General features: G+C 40.1%; 2 protein-coding genes across 2 annotated transcripts in view; both read left to right on the plus strand.

Annotated features, from left to right (window-relative positions):
• The window catches only part of cavin1 (caveolae associated protein 1), a 25,267-nt gene extending 19,402 nt beyond the window's left edge, over nucleotides 1-5,865 (plus strand). Inside the window, exon 2 of the mRNA XM_010772226.1 lies at nucleotides 3,110-5,865. Within this exon, the coding sequence (XP_010770528.1) occupies nucleotides 3,110-3,871 (762 nt within the window). The 3' untranslated portion in view covers nucleotides 3,872-5,865. The remainder of the gene's footprint in view (nucleotides 1-3,109) is intronic.
• Nucleotides 5,866-6,565: 700 nt separating this feature from the next.
• On the plus strand, nucleotides 6,566-12,305 carry LOC104946393 (signal transducer and activator of transcription 3-like). Its single transcript, XM_010772225.1, has 7 exons — nucleotides 6,566-6,764; nucleotides 9,853-10,002; nucleotides 10,604-10,847; nucleotides 10,948-11,040; nucleotides 11,170-11,251; nucleotides 11,425-11,525; nucleotides 11,993-12,305. Exons 2-7 carry the CDS (start codon nucleotides 9,875-9,877, stop codon nucleotides 12,146-12,148), a joined length of 804 nt encoding a protein of 267 aa, XP_010770527.1. The 5' UTR covers nucleotides 6,566-6,764; nucleotides 9,853-9,874; the 3' UTR covers nucleotides 12,149-12,305.
• Nucleotides 12,306-12,621: the final 316 nt, after the last annotated feature.

Below are 12,621 nucleotides of genomic sequence, written 5' to 3' on the forward strand. Positions count from 1 at the left end.
CGTTCACCAGGGCGTTTTCTCCTGGAGGCCAAGGGATACCGAGGGCTGTCCTGTTTTTTGCGGATGGTGGGTGTATAAGTGTTAGATAAATAGGGAAGTAAAGGAGACACGTTCGTTTAGTTTCCGGAAATGGTTCTTTGGGATTGTGTGTTTGCTGCCGGGTTGTCCGTGCTCTCACTCTTCCATTTTTCTCATTTGATGTTATTTTTACAAAGAGGATACATTTGCGCTCTCTCTCTTATATTGTTTATGGTGTTATTTTAGTATTCATAGTTTGCTCTCTGTTGGCGAGAGTGATAGCCAGCCCGAAATTTTGCTTCTTCCTTTGTGTATATATAAAAAATGAGGGATTGACCAATCCAGATGAGGCTCACGTCATGCCCCTGCCAACCTGTGAATGGTCAGGGCCATGCCAAGGGAAGCCAGAGGCGGCTGGCTTCCCTTGCCTCACAATCCAATCAAATCGCATGAATTTAGTGGTGCAGTGACGCGTCCCAAAAAGCGGAAGTAAGCTGCGCTCGGTTTCCCTCGAGAAAATAGCAATGGGATTTCTCCATAGGATTTTGGAAAATAGCTCGAAAAAAGGTCAGTGGAAAACGAACCTGTTAGGTAAATGCACGTTTTGTTCAGTCGGATAATATCCACATGTCTACCCTACTCTTATAATTTTATAATCATAAATCTAATCGATAGAAGATAGATAGCGTCACTGCACCACTCTCACCGCCGTTAGAAAGTAGCAAGCAACTGAAGCAAGGGGCAATGATAGGAGGGTGGCAGATTGGAGTATTTAATGGGCAAGAGAGAGAGATTGTACTAAACTTTCCAGCTGCAGCAGCAACAACAATACATCTGATGACAGGCCAATGCCAAACTGGAGCTGTGTACAGCGAGGAACAAAGGAGCGAATCCGGAACGTAAAACGTTTTAGGTCCGGGTCCGCATAGGTCAGTGTCTGGGTCCGGACCCGGACCGCGGTCCGCCTGTTGCCGACCCCTGCTCTATGGCATACTGTTGCCCTCAGGCAACAAACCACTTTTTTTGACCTCACACTGGCCCTCTAAATATTTTTATTTTTTTAAATATACACAATGTCACCTGACTCCGGAACGTAAAACGTTAAAGGTCTCCTGATTTAGTGTGAATGAATGCTATCCTAGAGTCGGCTGGAGAGTGGGCGGTGCGGACCACTGTCGGTCAAGATAACATCTGTGTGGTACAAATGTGTGTAAAATGATACCGGGCGCTGTAATCACTCATCGGGTTACGTTATTACATTGACCACCACACCCCCCCACCCCAAAAAAAAGGACGTATTATTGGCTTCCCCTCATTTTTTCCCCAAGCCACGCTACTGGTCTTCACACTCCATATCTGGCTTTTACATGCCACCTCCTCATGTGTTGCCCTGTCAGTCTGCAGTGCTGTACATGTGTTTTAGGTGTTTCTGGGGGAGATTCAGTTTGCATGTGGCAGCAGGCCGAAAACCACAAAGAATAGACAATCTTTTTTTCTCTCAAATTTAGCACGACTAAATTAGGCCAAATTTGCCTCCTGCTTGAGGCTGAAAATCCGATTTGAATATTGTCTACTTTAACATAAAACATAGAATACATAAAGAAGTTATTAATTGAAGCATGCTCTCTTTGAAAACCAAAAAAAGACTTCATCTTAAAATGCCCTGTGAACTAACATAATTTAAAAAAAAAATGTATTTCAGTATCAGCAGAAGCAAATATACAATTACGCAAAACCTACTTTTGGGCCTTTTTCAAACCCTCACTGGTCTAACCCTTGTTCATTTTATGGCACAAGCATCTGCAGTCAGAAGACCTGGTAACTTACTTTATACTTTTATACATTACAGTGTAACACCATTTACTGTATCTACAAAGGCAGTGAATATGGTGGTGGGTCTTCTAATCCCTCTCGGGGCCCCAGACACGCTGTTAGGGGGTTTACATTGTCAGCATTGTACTGCTTCTCCCTGTGTGGATATCTGGTACCACACACTGACAGTTTCCTGCCACAAAGCATGTAAATATGGTTTCTGCACTCCTGATTGATGAACAGCTGTCCCCAGTAGTAACTCTGTAAGCTGTGTGTTGTGAGTAAAGTAAAGTATAAGTGTACACCGACCATTAGGCTAAATATTGTAGTGCAACTGAGCTGTATTGCTGTATGGAGGACCTATAGGTGTAGTCCCCTATTTCTGGGTTCACAGAGATATATTTTTGAACAAGTGTGAACCTGCTGCACTGCTTTGCTGTACATTATATTATATGACTAAACTGAAACTGTACTTAGCACCTTGCCTTTTCAGTGAGGCAAACGCACAATTATAAATGATAGTGATAGTACGATAAATGTAGATTAAGAATTATTCATAATTTAAAGATAATTCTTTATTTATATATATATATATATATAACCACATCCCCTGTTTACTGTTAGATTTGATTGGATATTAGCAATGGAAGTGTGTGAGTTTTTATATTTAAAGATACATTATGTTCTGAATGTAATAGCAGGATATAAACCTGTGGTTAGATGGAACATCCTCTTGGTTTTAGTTTCAATATGACTGTGAAGTTGCAGATTCTCTTAAGCCCCATAGATTTATAATTATTCTACTCGTGTGGTGAACATGTGACCGCATCAGACTATGTATAAAAGCGTCAGCTAAATGCAATGTAATGTAATGTAATATGTTCTTTTATAAAGATTTAAAGTGTAATATATCTGGCTGCAGCACTTGAATGTTGGCATATGGCTGGCACCACTAGATGGCAGTCTACACTAGCTACAAGCTGTGAAATGTGTGAATGACACATGGATCTGTCAAGCATCATGTGCCTGTATTTTCCAATTCATTTTTAGCCCAAAGGCAATTTAATCCACTTTCTTAGACTGATCACATGACATATTAAATGAAATGCCATAATTTACATGATCATACAATACAATTAGCGTAGCAGCATTCCTGATAACATTCTAGTAAATGTCAAATAGAAAATGTGACACAATTCACACATTATGATTTCTTAATACAATGCTTCCACGGCTTGAAAGTTGGAATTTCTAATCTTTTCTTTTTTTGCTCCCTTAGGACAAAGTGAAGCCTCCTAAAACAACCAAATCCAAGACCGCAGAGACCTTGGTTGAAGGCATAGCCGTGGAGGGCCTTGAGCAGATACCTGAGGGACAAGAAGAAGTTCAAGACCATCCCAACTCCGATGAAGAGGTGGAGATTGAGGAGATTATCGAGGAGTCTCGCACCAAGCGCATCCAACGCACCACCAAGCAGCAAGTGGACAACATAAAGAAAGCCTTCTCCAAAGAGAAAATGGAGAAGACCAAAATAAAGACAAAGGAGAACTTGGAGAAGACCAGGCAGAGAACCCGCGAGAACCTGGAGAAAACAAGACAGAGAACCCGTGACAAAATGGAGAAAACCAAGCACAGCCTGGGGCAGAAGATGGGCCAGCTCGGGACCCGCATGACCCCCAATATGGAGCGCAGGGCAAAGATGAAGAGCTCCAAAGAGAAGGCCAAGAAGTCCCTCAATCCTGAACACAAGGTCTACGCCCGCTCCACGACCACCGTGTACCGCGTGCCGCCCTTCACCTTCCATGTGAAGAAGTTCCGAGAAGGAATGGAGGAGGTGGTGCCAAACACGGAGATGGATGAGGTGGCCGACGATGAAGGAGAGCCAGGGGGAGAGGAGAACGGGCTGGGGGTGCACGTGGAGGTGGAGGATGGGCAGCTGGTGAGGGTAGACAGCCCAGAGATGGAGGCTCTGTTGGAGGTGACTGAGGACTTCCAGCTGGTCAGGGTGGAGCCGGACCTTCCAAAGGCCCAAAGCGAGTAGAGCATCCCAACTCTGTGTCCTATGAAGGAGGAAATGAAAGGATGAGGAAGGGAACATTAGACACAATATTAGTCGTGGGGACTTTATAGACGTGATCACAATCTATGATATATTTTTTGATTTCTGTTCTCTTTTTATTTTACCCAACAGGGATGACTTTCATATTTGCTCTTCTTTAGCGAAAAACCAAAAAGGCTAGCTTTTAAAACATGGTGCAGGCTGAATGGTTGTGTATGTTAAAGCTAATTGCTGTTTGTTGTGGGTTTGATAATTTGTGTGGATATAAGAATAAAAAAGGTATAAATAGTCTTTGCTATTGACGATGTAATGTATAACCTTATATTTGCCATGTATGATATGCACATTTGTAGGTAACAGGAAGTTGTTGGCAGGATTTATGCTTAATCGATGGATTTAGAGATGTAATGTGCAAGAGTGAAACAAACAGGAAAACATGTAAAGGTGTAGATCTACAGAGAAAAATCAAACATAAATTACAATTTATGTAAATTACTGAAAATATAGACGTAATTTCAAATAAATTGTATTTAAAACATTAGAACAATATCAAATATTTATAGAGTAGCATATAGCACCCGAATAAACAGCTTAAGTACATGTTGTGTACAAACATTTTAGGAAAAGAATGTTTTACCATTTTGGACTTTTTTTGTGTTTTGATTTTCATTTCTTTAAAGATTGTAACAAAGGATCATAAGGCCTTAAAATAATCGGTAGTCCACCGCTGAGTTTTAAGTTGTACTATATTATGTAGCAAAATACCTTTTTTTGTGTCACTAATTCAGATAAATATTATAATGAAATACTCAAACTGATGTCAATAAGGTGTAGATTGTAGCCTTTTTTATCTTTACAATGCATGCATGTACCAACTTTCCACATAGCTCTGCAAACTGGATTAGAAAAACTGTGTCGCCATGGTCACAGCTCATCATAGTACATTTGCAGATTACATTACATGTCACTTGGTAGACGCTTTTATCCAAAGCAATTTACATACATTCAGTACTGTGGGCAATCCCCACAGGAGCAATTTGGGGTGAAGTGTCTTGCCCAGGGACACAACGACATGCTGACTGCAGTGGGACTCAAACTTGCTATCCCCTGATTCGAAGTCCATGATACTATCCACTGAGCCACAGCCTCCTAGCAGATCCCTAACACATTTATCAAGGTAATTGCAGGCAGAAAAGAATGATAGCGTGAAAAGCAGGATGACAGTTTAATGACTCGTGGAGATGCAAATGTCATCCTAAATGCAGTCGAAGGGAGAAAGCCATTCTGAATGGCAAGGTACTTCAATAAATGTCAGAGAAGATCTTGTCAACAAATTATTTTTGCAGAGACCAGGTGCAATATTGTGTATCAGTGATGTCTACACTGATTTAAAAGCCTGCATCTTTGTACAACAAGTTAGAAAATACGTTTTTTAAATAAGTAGAGGAAGCTAAAATAATTGAATTGTAAATATTCAAAGTCTGAAGAAAACTGGCAAAGCCAGTGTTCCATCATTGCACTTTTGACCATGTACGGCAAGCACACAGTGCTCCGGACAAAGGGAAGGTGAATGCATGGCTTCCATTTTCATCCCTAGAGGCTCTGTGATCTTGATGTGGTGCAGACATGCAGAAGCCCACTGTGTAGCGTGGAGAACCATTAAAAATAATCAATGGGCTGGGGAATTCAATTAAGGAGAGTGCTCTCTCTGAGCACTGACCAGGGTAGAGAACAGTGAGAAGAACAGAGGAAAGTGTGTGTTTGTTTGATTGTGAAGAGTGTGTCGATACAATATACCCAATACCCTTGGCATCAAGTTCACATTTCAAAGAAGCAAAGAAATCAATTACAGGCCTCTGACATCACATATCACATTATAATTATTAAAGTTTTATATATAATTAAATGTCTGTAGTGATTATTTACACAAACATTGACATTGTTTTGCACAGCAAACATTAAACACTTTTAAAATATTTGTCCTTTGTCTTCCTTTTTTTGTTAAGGTGTGTAATTTGCCACCATACCTGTTTTGACCTACTGGTTATCAATTAACTGAACCATCCTGCTATGAGCGTGAGGTAGGTCATGCACAGCTTATATAGACATATAGTTATTTTAAAACTAAAAAATGTCACACACTACTGTCTTGCTGTTTCTAATTCATACTCAAATAAAGAAGCTTGCCATTTGTTTTGTGTTTTGAGGTCCCTTTTGCCCCTTCAATTTTAATAAAAGCTTACTAAATAATATATACTTCCTGTTATCTTTTCCCCCAAAATGTTATTAACTTTAATATACAGTATATGTGTGTTTTGATCTAGTAGTATTCAATTATGATTACAAAAGGTCAATAGTGAATGAAGAGCTCTACTGTTATTAACTCTTGATGACGTCGACACTGCCAGTAACTCAGATGACTTCCAGCCTAGCTGTTCTGTCGAATTGCTGGCCCTCCCTCCGCAGCAAATAGGCAAACTGGTTTCCTCTGCCTTCCATCCAGGGAGGGTTTGCAGGCGGGAACAGCGCAGTTGCGACAGCAGTAAACACGACGTTCTCAACATAGGCACGCCTCTCCTACTTGTAAGCTGCATTCTTATTGGCTAGTATAGAATAACGGTCTCGTATTGGCTGTTAGAGCTGTCATTCTTGAAATACTGCATGGGTTCGGTGAAAAGGGCTGTATCGTCGAAGAATTTCCCATGTTGGCAAGAAAACCTACACGGTTAACGACCTTTTTCTGTGTGTCCTCTGGCTTTTTTGTGTTCAATTTTATACAAAGCTCACCACTGACTTTTATTGTCAGTGTTTTTCAGTAGAAAGGGTAACCGTTTGATATACGGAGAAACTTTCCGAAGGAGTAACAACAAGCTAGGTAAGCGACTATAAAGGTGACTTCTGCTTTTGGCATGCAACGGTACATGTTTCTTAACGATTTTCTTCATTGTTATGTTACTGCATACCACACTAATGCATTGCTAGCCCGGTTAGCCATAGCGCTACTGCTCTACTAGTTGTAACATTGTGACGGTTATAAATTATTCATGATGAGGAAGCCATTCCGTGTCCACCATGTTACACAAGTTATTAAAGTGTTACTGCGTCTTATATGCAGCTACTCCCATTTCTGATCGCCCCTAATGGGCCTGATTATATTTCAACTTAGACTAGAAGTGTCGTAATGTTATTTTATTCGTCTTCATTCGTAAAATGTTCTGGTTTTTTATGTGATTTGAATCGCCTTTTAAAAAAAAAAGACAATTATACACACGGTAGTTGTTGGTAAACAGGACTGAAATTAGCTCAAACTGGATGCATATTTAGACAAAGTCAAATTCAGGTCATTGTTGTGTTTGCCTTCAATTGACACGCCCATCGCCAAACCATCTGCAGGACAACATGAATGATACTTAGTTTGCACTATGATTAAACGTTTTCATGAACAAAAAGGAGATTTTAGGGATGATCAGCCCTTCTCAGAATCTTAGTTGTGTACTTACTATATGTCACTCTCAGACATTTCTATAGATCATTTTCGTTTCAGTCATTACAGCTGTGAGTCACAATGTATCAAGTGTGCTATTACACTATTGACTGTATTCTGTTTTTTAGAGACTAAGGGTGACTTCGTGAAATGCACTATGACTTTACATAATGACGTTCATAACAGTTCTATTGTCTTTTACATTACATTACACGTCATTTGTTAGACGCTTTTATCCAAAGCGACTTACATACATTCAGTACTGTGGACAATCCCCACAGGAGCAATTTGGGGTGAAGTGTCTTGCCCATGGACACAACGACATGCTGAGTGCAGTGGGACTCGAACTTGCTATCCCCTGATTTGAAGTCCATCATACTATCCTCTGAGTCACAGCCTCCTTCACCTGTTTTTATAGAAGCCATTGAATTGAAACCTGGCATGCTTACTGATTTCTTAGTTTGCTCAAGGAAGCACTTACTGGAATATCAGTGATATGAGTAAAGGAATTGTCCCTGTCCTTTTGTACCCTGTGATTAGATTACCATTTTTCGACAATTGGACAAACAGCTGGCACATTTCTAGCATTTTCTTTTCCATGACTTATTAATTATCATACAGTAGTGTGCCACCTTTGGGACTGTACACACTGGGTCACTGATCATCCTGCAGAGAGTGCCCATAGACAATGTGCCATATCAATCCATCCACTTTATGTAGGTGTTGCAATCATGGGAAACGTAATGCAATAAATGTAAAGGCATGATGAGGGAAACAGATGATACAGTAAAGTCACATCGTGTTCTTATGTGCCTTAATGATCCTGAGATACTATTTTTTATTTCAACCCAAGTTCTCCAACAGTGAGAGCAGGAAATACTAGCCTGATTCAGAACATGAGAAAAGAGAAACCTATTGTCCCATGATTTAGCTCTTCATCGATGTGATACTCTCAGGGTTCTATTCTCAGACATCCACACCATGCAGATACACCTTTTTCACATATCAGAGAAAGAGGAACTTGTGTCTCGTTTGTTAGACAATTTCTTGATGCAACAAAAAAAAAAACTCGCCATATGATGTCAGCGAGAGTCATTTCTGGAACTGACGTGATTCAGGTGAAACTAAACATATGTACTTTTAGGTTTAGGTTTAAGGTTACCCTAAACGGAAAAATGCGCAAGAAAGCCGTACACTGCGATGCCACTAAAACGTATTAAAGCCCCTTACAATATATAATACCATTTTTTTTTAATAAAGACCATACTGAGCCTTATACATCACTAATATTAGTTACCTGGTGCTTATTATGCGAACATTTGCCAGAAGGTCTGCTCTTGTGTAAACAAATGTAATGACAATAATATGGTTATAATGTTCTGGTTTTGTTGACCCTATGGGAGATGAGCATTTTAGTGTATAGTATTCATTTAGCTAGTTAGTGCTTGTATTACATTGGATTTTGTATGTTAAGAGGAGTTTATAATTCACTTTCCCCTTTTGTATGTATGTGGATGGGAAAAGCATTAAGTGTGCAGACTAATTCATGTAGGGCTTCATAAAGTACATCCATGCACTGATGTGGGAACATAGACACATGTGAATTGAATTTCAGGCACTTGTTTTAACTTTTTGTATGTTCCACACTCTGTCTCTTTCTATCAGCAGAAGCAATACTTAAGCTCCTGGAAACAGAAAGCAAAATGTAGTTTCTTGTCGAGAACTGTTCTGAGTCATCAGTTATCAGAGTTTAGTTAACCATCTGATCTTTTATCTAAATTCTGCAAACTATTGGGCAATGACACTCTACAAATCACTAATGATTAGGCAGAATTTAGATGGTAATGCAACAGTATTGAAAGTTGCAAGCCTCTTGAATGTAAGAGGCTTAAAGAAAGGGTTCCGTTAGTTGTTAAATGTGAATTCTAGAGGACTTGGTGTAGGGTCTGTTAGTTTGCAGCCTGCAGCCCTCAGGGGGACAGTGTAGCTGTTTTATGTTAAGATGAGAATGCAACAGAACCTAAAATGTGGATCTGATGGATAATGGTTGTCTCTGCAGGCTGTGAGGATTAATGAGAGTATACTGTGCTTCTCTTAAAGAATATATAAAGGAATGTAATTAGATCCAATCTATATATCAAAACGGGTGTTTCTCTGGTTTCCATTCACATCTTTCAAAAGCATAGACAAAGGAAGTGTGGTCGTGTTTGAGGCAGAACCCCGGTCCAAGATCATATATTTCTATATGCTTAGAGAGTTGATCTATATTTCTGGGTGGAGGCGTAGTGTTTCTCTGAACAGGAAGTGGCTGTTGAGAATACAAACCCTCCCAAGGGCCTCTTTTCATTTTCAGTAAAAACTTGACATTTAGCTATTTCTCTTTAGTAAGTGAAACTTATTTTTACAATAAATGTCAGTATTGGTCTCCTCCCAAATGGTCTCTGCTATATTAATGTTGTTATCCCCATTCTTTTTGTAGGCTTGAGGAGGTGTAAGTCAGGATGGCCCAGTGGAACCAGTTACAGCAGCTGGAGACCAGGTATCTGGAGCAGCTCTACCACCTGTACAGCGACAGCTTCCCCATGGAGCTGCGGCAGTTCCTCGCCCCCTGGATTGAGAGTCAGGACTGGTGAGGAATCATTTCATTCCTGGGCTCTGTTTAAGGGAGTTTATCATCTGGCCGGGGACAACAGCTGGAAATGATCAATGTTGGCTAAAGCTGCCCCATTTACTGTTTTGTGTGACAGTTGACTAATGGGGACTGTCCACAACACTATAAACAAATAAACTAAACTGTTATGAAAGCACATATTGTATTATATATAATATAGCATTTCATTTATTTTGAACCTCCATTCCCTCCAGACTGGCAGAGGGCCACTAACTATAATAGCTACCTTTTTGGAAAGCTATTATGTTCATTCATTGTTACCTTCTTCTCTAGCATTTCTTATTATTCCCTCATGACACCATTACAGATCTCCCATGCATACAAGGTATCACAGTGCACCTTAACACTTGAAATAGTAATATAACCTGCAAAAAGTGTTTCCTGTCCAATGGGTATTTAGATTATACAGAGAAGGTATTATCCTAAAAGTGACCCCCAGTAATCTTCCTTATAAAGGAAGTTTGAATGAAGCAGTTGTGAACTCTTCACCTTTTACAAGCTCTTAAAAGAAACTAGATAATAATCATTTCCTGATGTTCCTCTCCTCTCTATTTACAAGGGCTTACGCTGCCAATAAGGAGTCACACGCCACCCTGGTGTTCCACAACCTCTTGGGAGAAATAGATCAGCAGTATAGCCGTTTCCTGCAGGAAAACAATGTCCTCTACCAGCATAACCTGCGCAGGATCAAACAGCATCTGCAGAGCAAGTACCTGGAGAAGCCCATGGACATCGCTCGCATCGTGGCCCGCTGTCTATGGGAGGAGCAGAGGCTGCTGCAGACGGCCACCACTGCTGTGCAGGTAGAGAAAAGCTACACTAACCCAGCTCTAACCTTATATGACATCAATAAGCTTAGGGTCATGAATCTTAGGTGGTAAAGCGATATATGTTATTTTGCAGGAGGGCCAGGCCGCACATCCCTCTGGGACAGTAGTGACAGAGAAGCAGCAGATTCTGGAGCACAACCTCCAGGACATCAGGAAGCGCGTGCAGGTCAGTTTCCATCACACACTCCCTGATAAAGGGTGCAAATAAAATAAAAGATTCCTGAACACTATCTAACTTGACAAAATGAGTCTGTCTTGTCTTAAATATATATCTCTTCCGTTTGTTTTCCTTCAGGATATGGAACAGAAGATGAAAATGCTTGAGAACTTGCAAGATGACTTTGACTTCAATTACAAGACGTTGAAAAGTCAAGGGGGTAAGTTCTTAAAAATATCTATTCAGTTTGAGCAGTAATATGAATTTGTTTGGAAAGGTTTATCTCAGTCTCCGGTGAACATTTATTAAAACGCAACTTTTCAGTGTTTTTCATATGTATATTTAAGGAATTGCATTTGTTTTCTGACTCTGTCATGTCCGCTGTTTGTCCAGAGTTGTCCCAGGACCTGAATGGGAATAGCCAAGCAGCTGCCACCCGACAGAAGATGGCTCAGCTCGAGCAGATGCTGAGTGCGCTGGACCAGCTGAGGAGGGTGGGTGTCTAGCTTTAATATGTTCAATATGAAGTCAAAATACATTGTAACAGATTGAGCTGTGAGTGAAAACCAAGAAGACAAGGATAATAAGTCCCCCACCAGTTTGACTTCATGTGACATGTTATGGATTATTGGCAGCTGAGGAGGGGTTTGTGAGACCCAGAATATTTTTTAAAGTGTTACATCCTCTTTGCAAATGTAGATAATTGTTCAATTGAAAAGCATGCTGCTTAACTGGCGTCTGTCTCATGCTCGTCAGCGAGGCGTTCAGGGAACCTATGTATAATCTCTCAACAGTAAAATAACCTGGGTTACATGCTACTATTCTGTTACTACTGTTCTTTAGAATTTGAGAAGTAATAACTTGCAACGAGGTAAAGCTAGCAGGTCAAATTGACCATGTTGACTTATTTTACAAGTCATTATTTCCATGTCTAATGTGAATGTTTCTTGTTTCCTTGTAGCAAATAGTGACAGAGATGGGAGGCTTGTTGACCGCCATGGATTATGTGCAGAAGAACCTGACTGATGAAGAGCTAGCAGACTGGAAGAGGAGGCAGCAGATTGCCTGTATTGGAGGACCACCTAACATCTGCCTGGACCGCCTCGAAACATGGTAACCATGGCTGCATTGTTGGTCACATTAATGATCAATGAACAATTTGATATTTATTAGTGAATATTAAAAAAGCACAAATGAAAAACTTTATTCGAACAATTTACATGGGTATTTATTGCATAACACTGGTAAATGATGTATTGGTATCATAAATTTAATTAAAGTGATGGCATCCCCAAATGCATTATGGGTACTCAAAATAAATCAATAAAAAACATCCAACCACATTCTTGCTCTGGCATCTTAAAATGCAACTGAATTGGAGGCACTGTTTATAAAAAACAAAACCATTTTCTGCTTAAAGAGCAACTTCCAGGTTAAAGACACCTGTGAATAAATGTGTAGGAAAATGATGAATACACTAGATTTTCCTTTTTACAGAAATATAGACTACAGTGACATCTGGCGTCGTTTTTGTAAGAAATGTTCACTTCCATATAAAAAAGCCTCGGCACGTGGCCTCCCGCGTGTGAC

The sequence above is a fragment of the Notothenia coriiceps genome, unplaced genomic scaffold, assembly GCF_000735185.1.
Source record: "Notothenia coriiceps isolate Sejong01 unplaced genomic scaffold, NC01 NC01_scaffold00011003, whole genome shotgun sequence".
Lineage (NCBI taxonomy): Eukaryota > Metazoa > Chordata > Actinopteri > Perciformes > Nototheniidae > Notothenia > Notothenia coriiceps.

What these genes read in the sequence shown, in the direction of transcription:
- LOC104946393 (XM_010772225.1), top strand. Translation starts at nt 9,875, where the DNA reads ATGGCCCAGTGGAACCAGTTACAGCAGCTGGAGACCAGGTATCTGGAG. An exon ending in TGGATTGAGAGTCAGGACTG is followed by an intron (nt 10,003 to 10,603) that starts GTGAGGAATCAT and finishes TCTATTTACAAG; the next exon opens with GGCTTACGCTGCCAATAAGG. An exon ending in CGCTGGACCAGCTGAGGAGG is followed by an intron (nt 11,526 to 11,992) that starts GTGGGTGTCTAG and finishes GTTTCCTTGTAG; the next exon opens with CAAATAGTGACAGAGATGGG.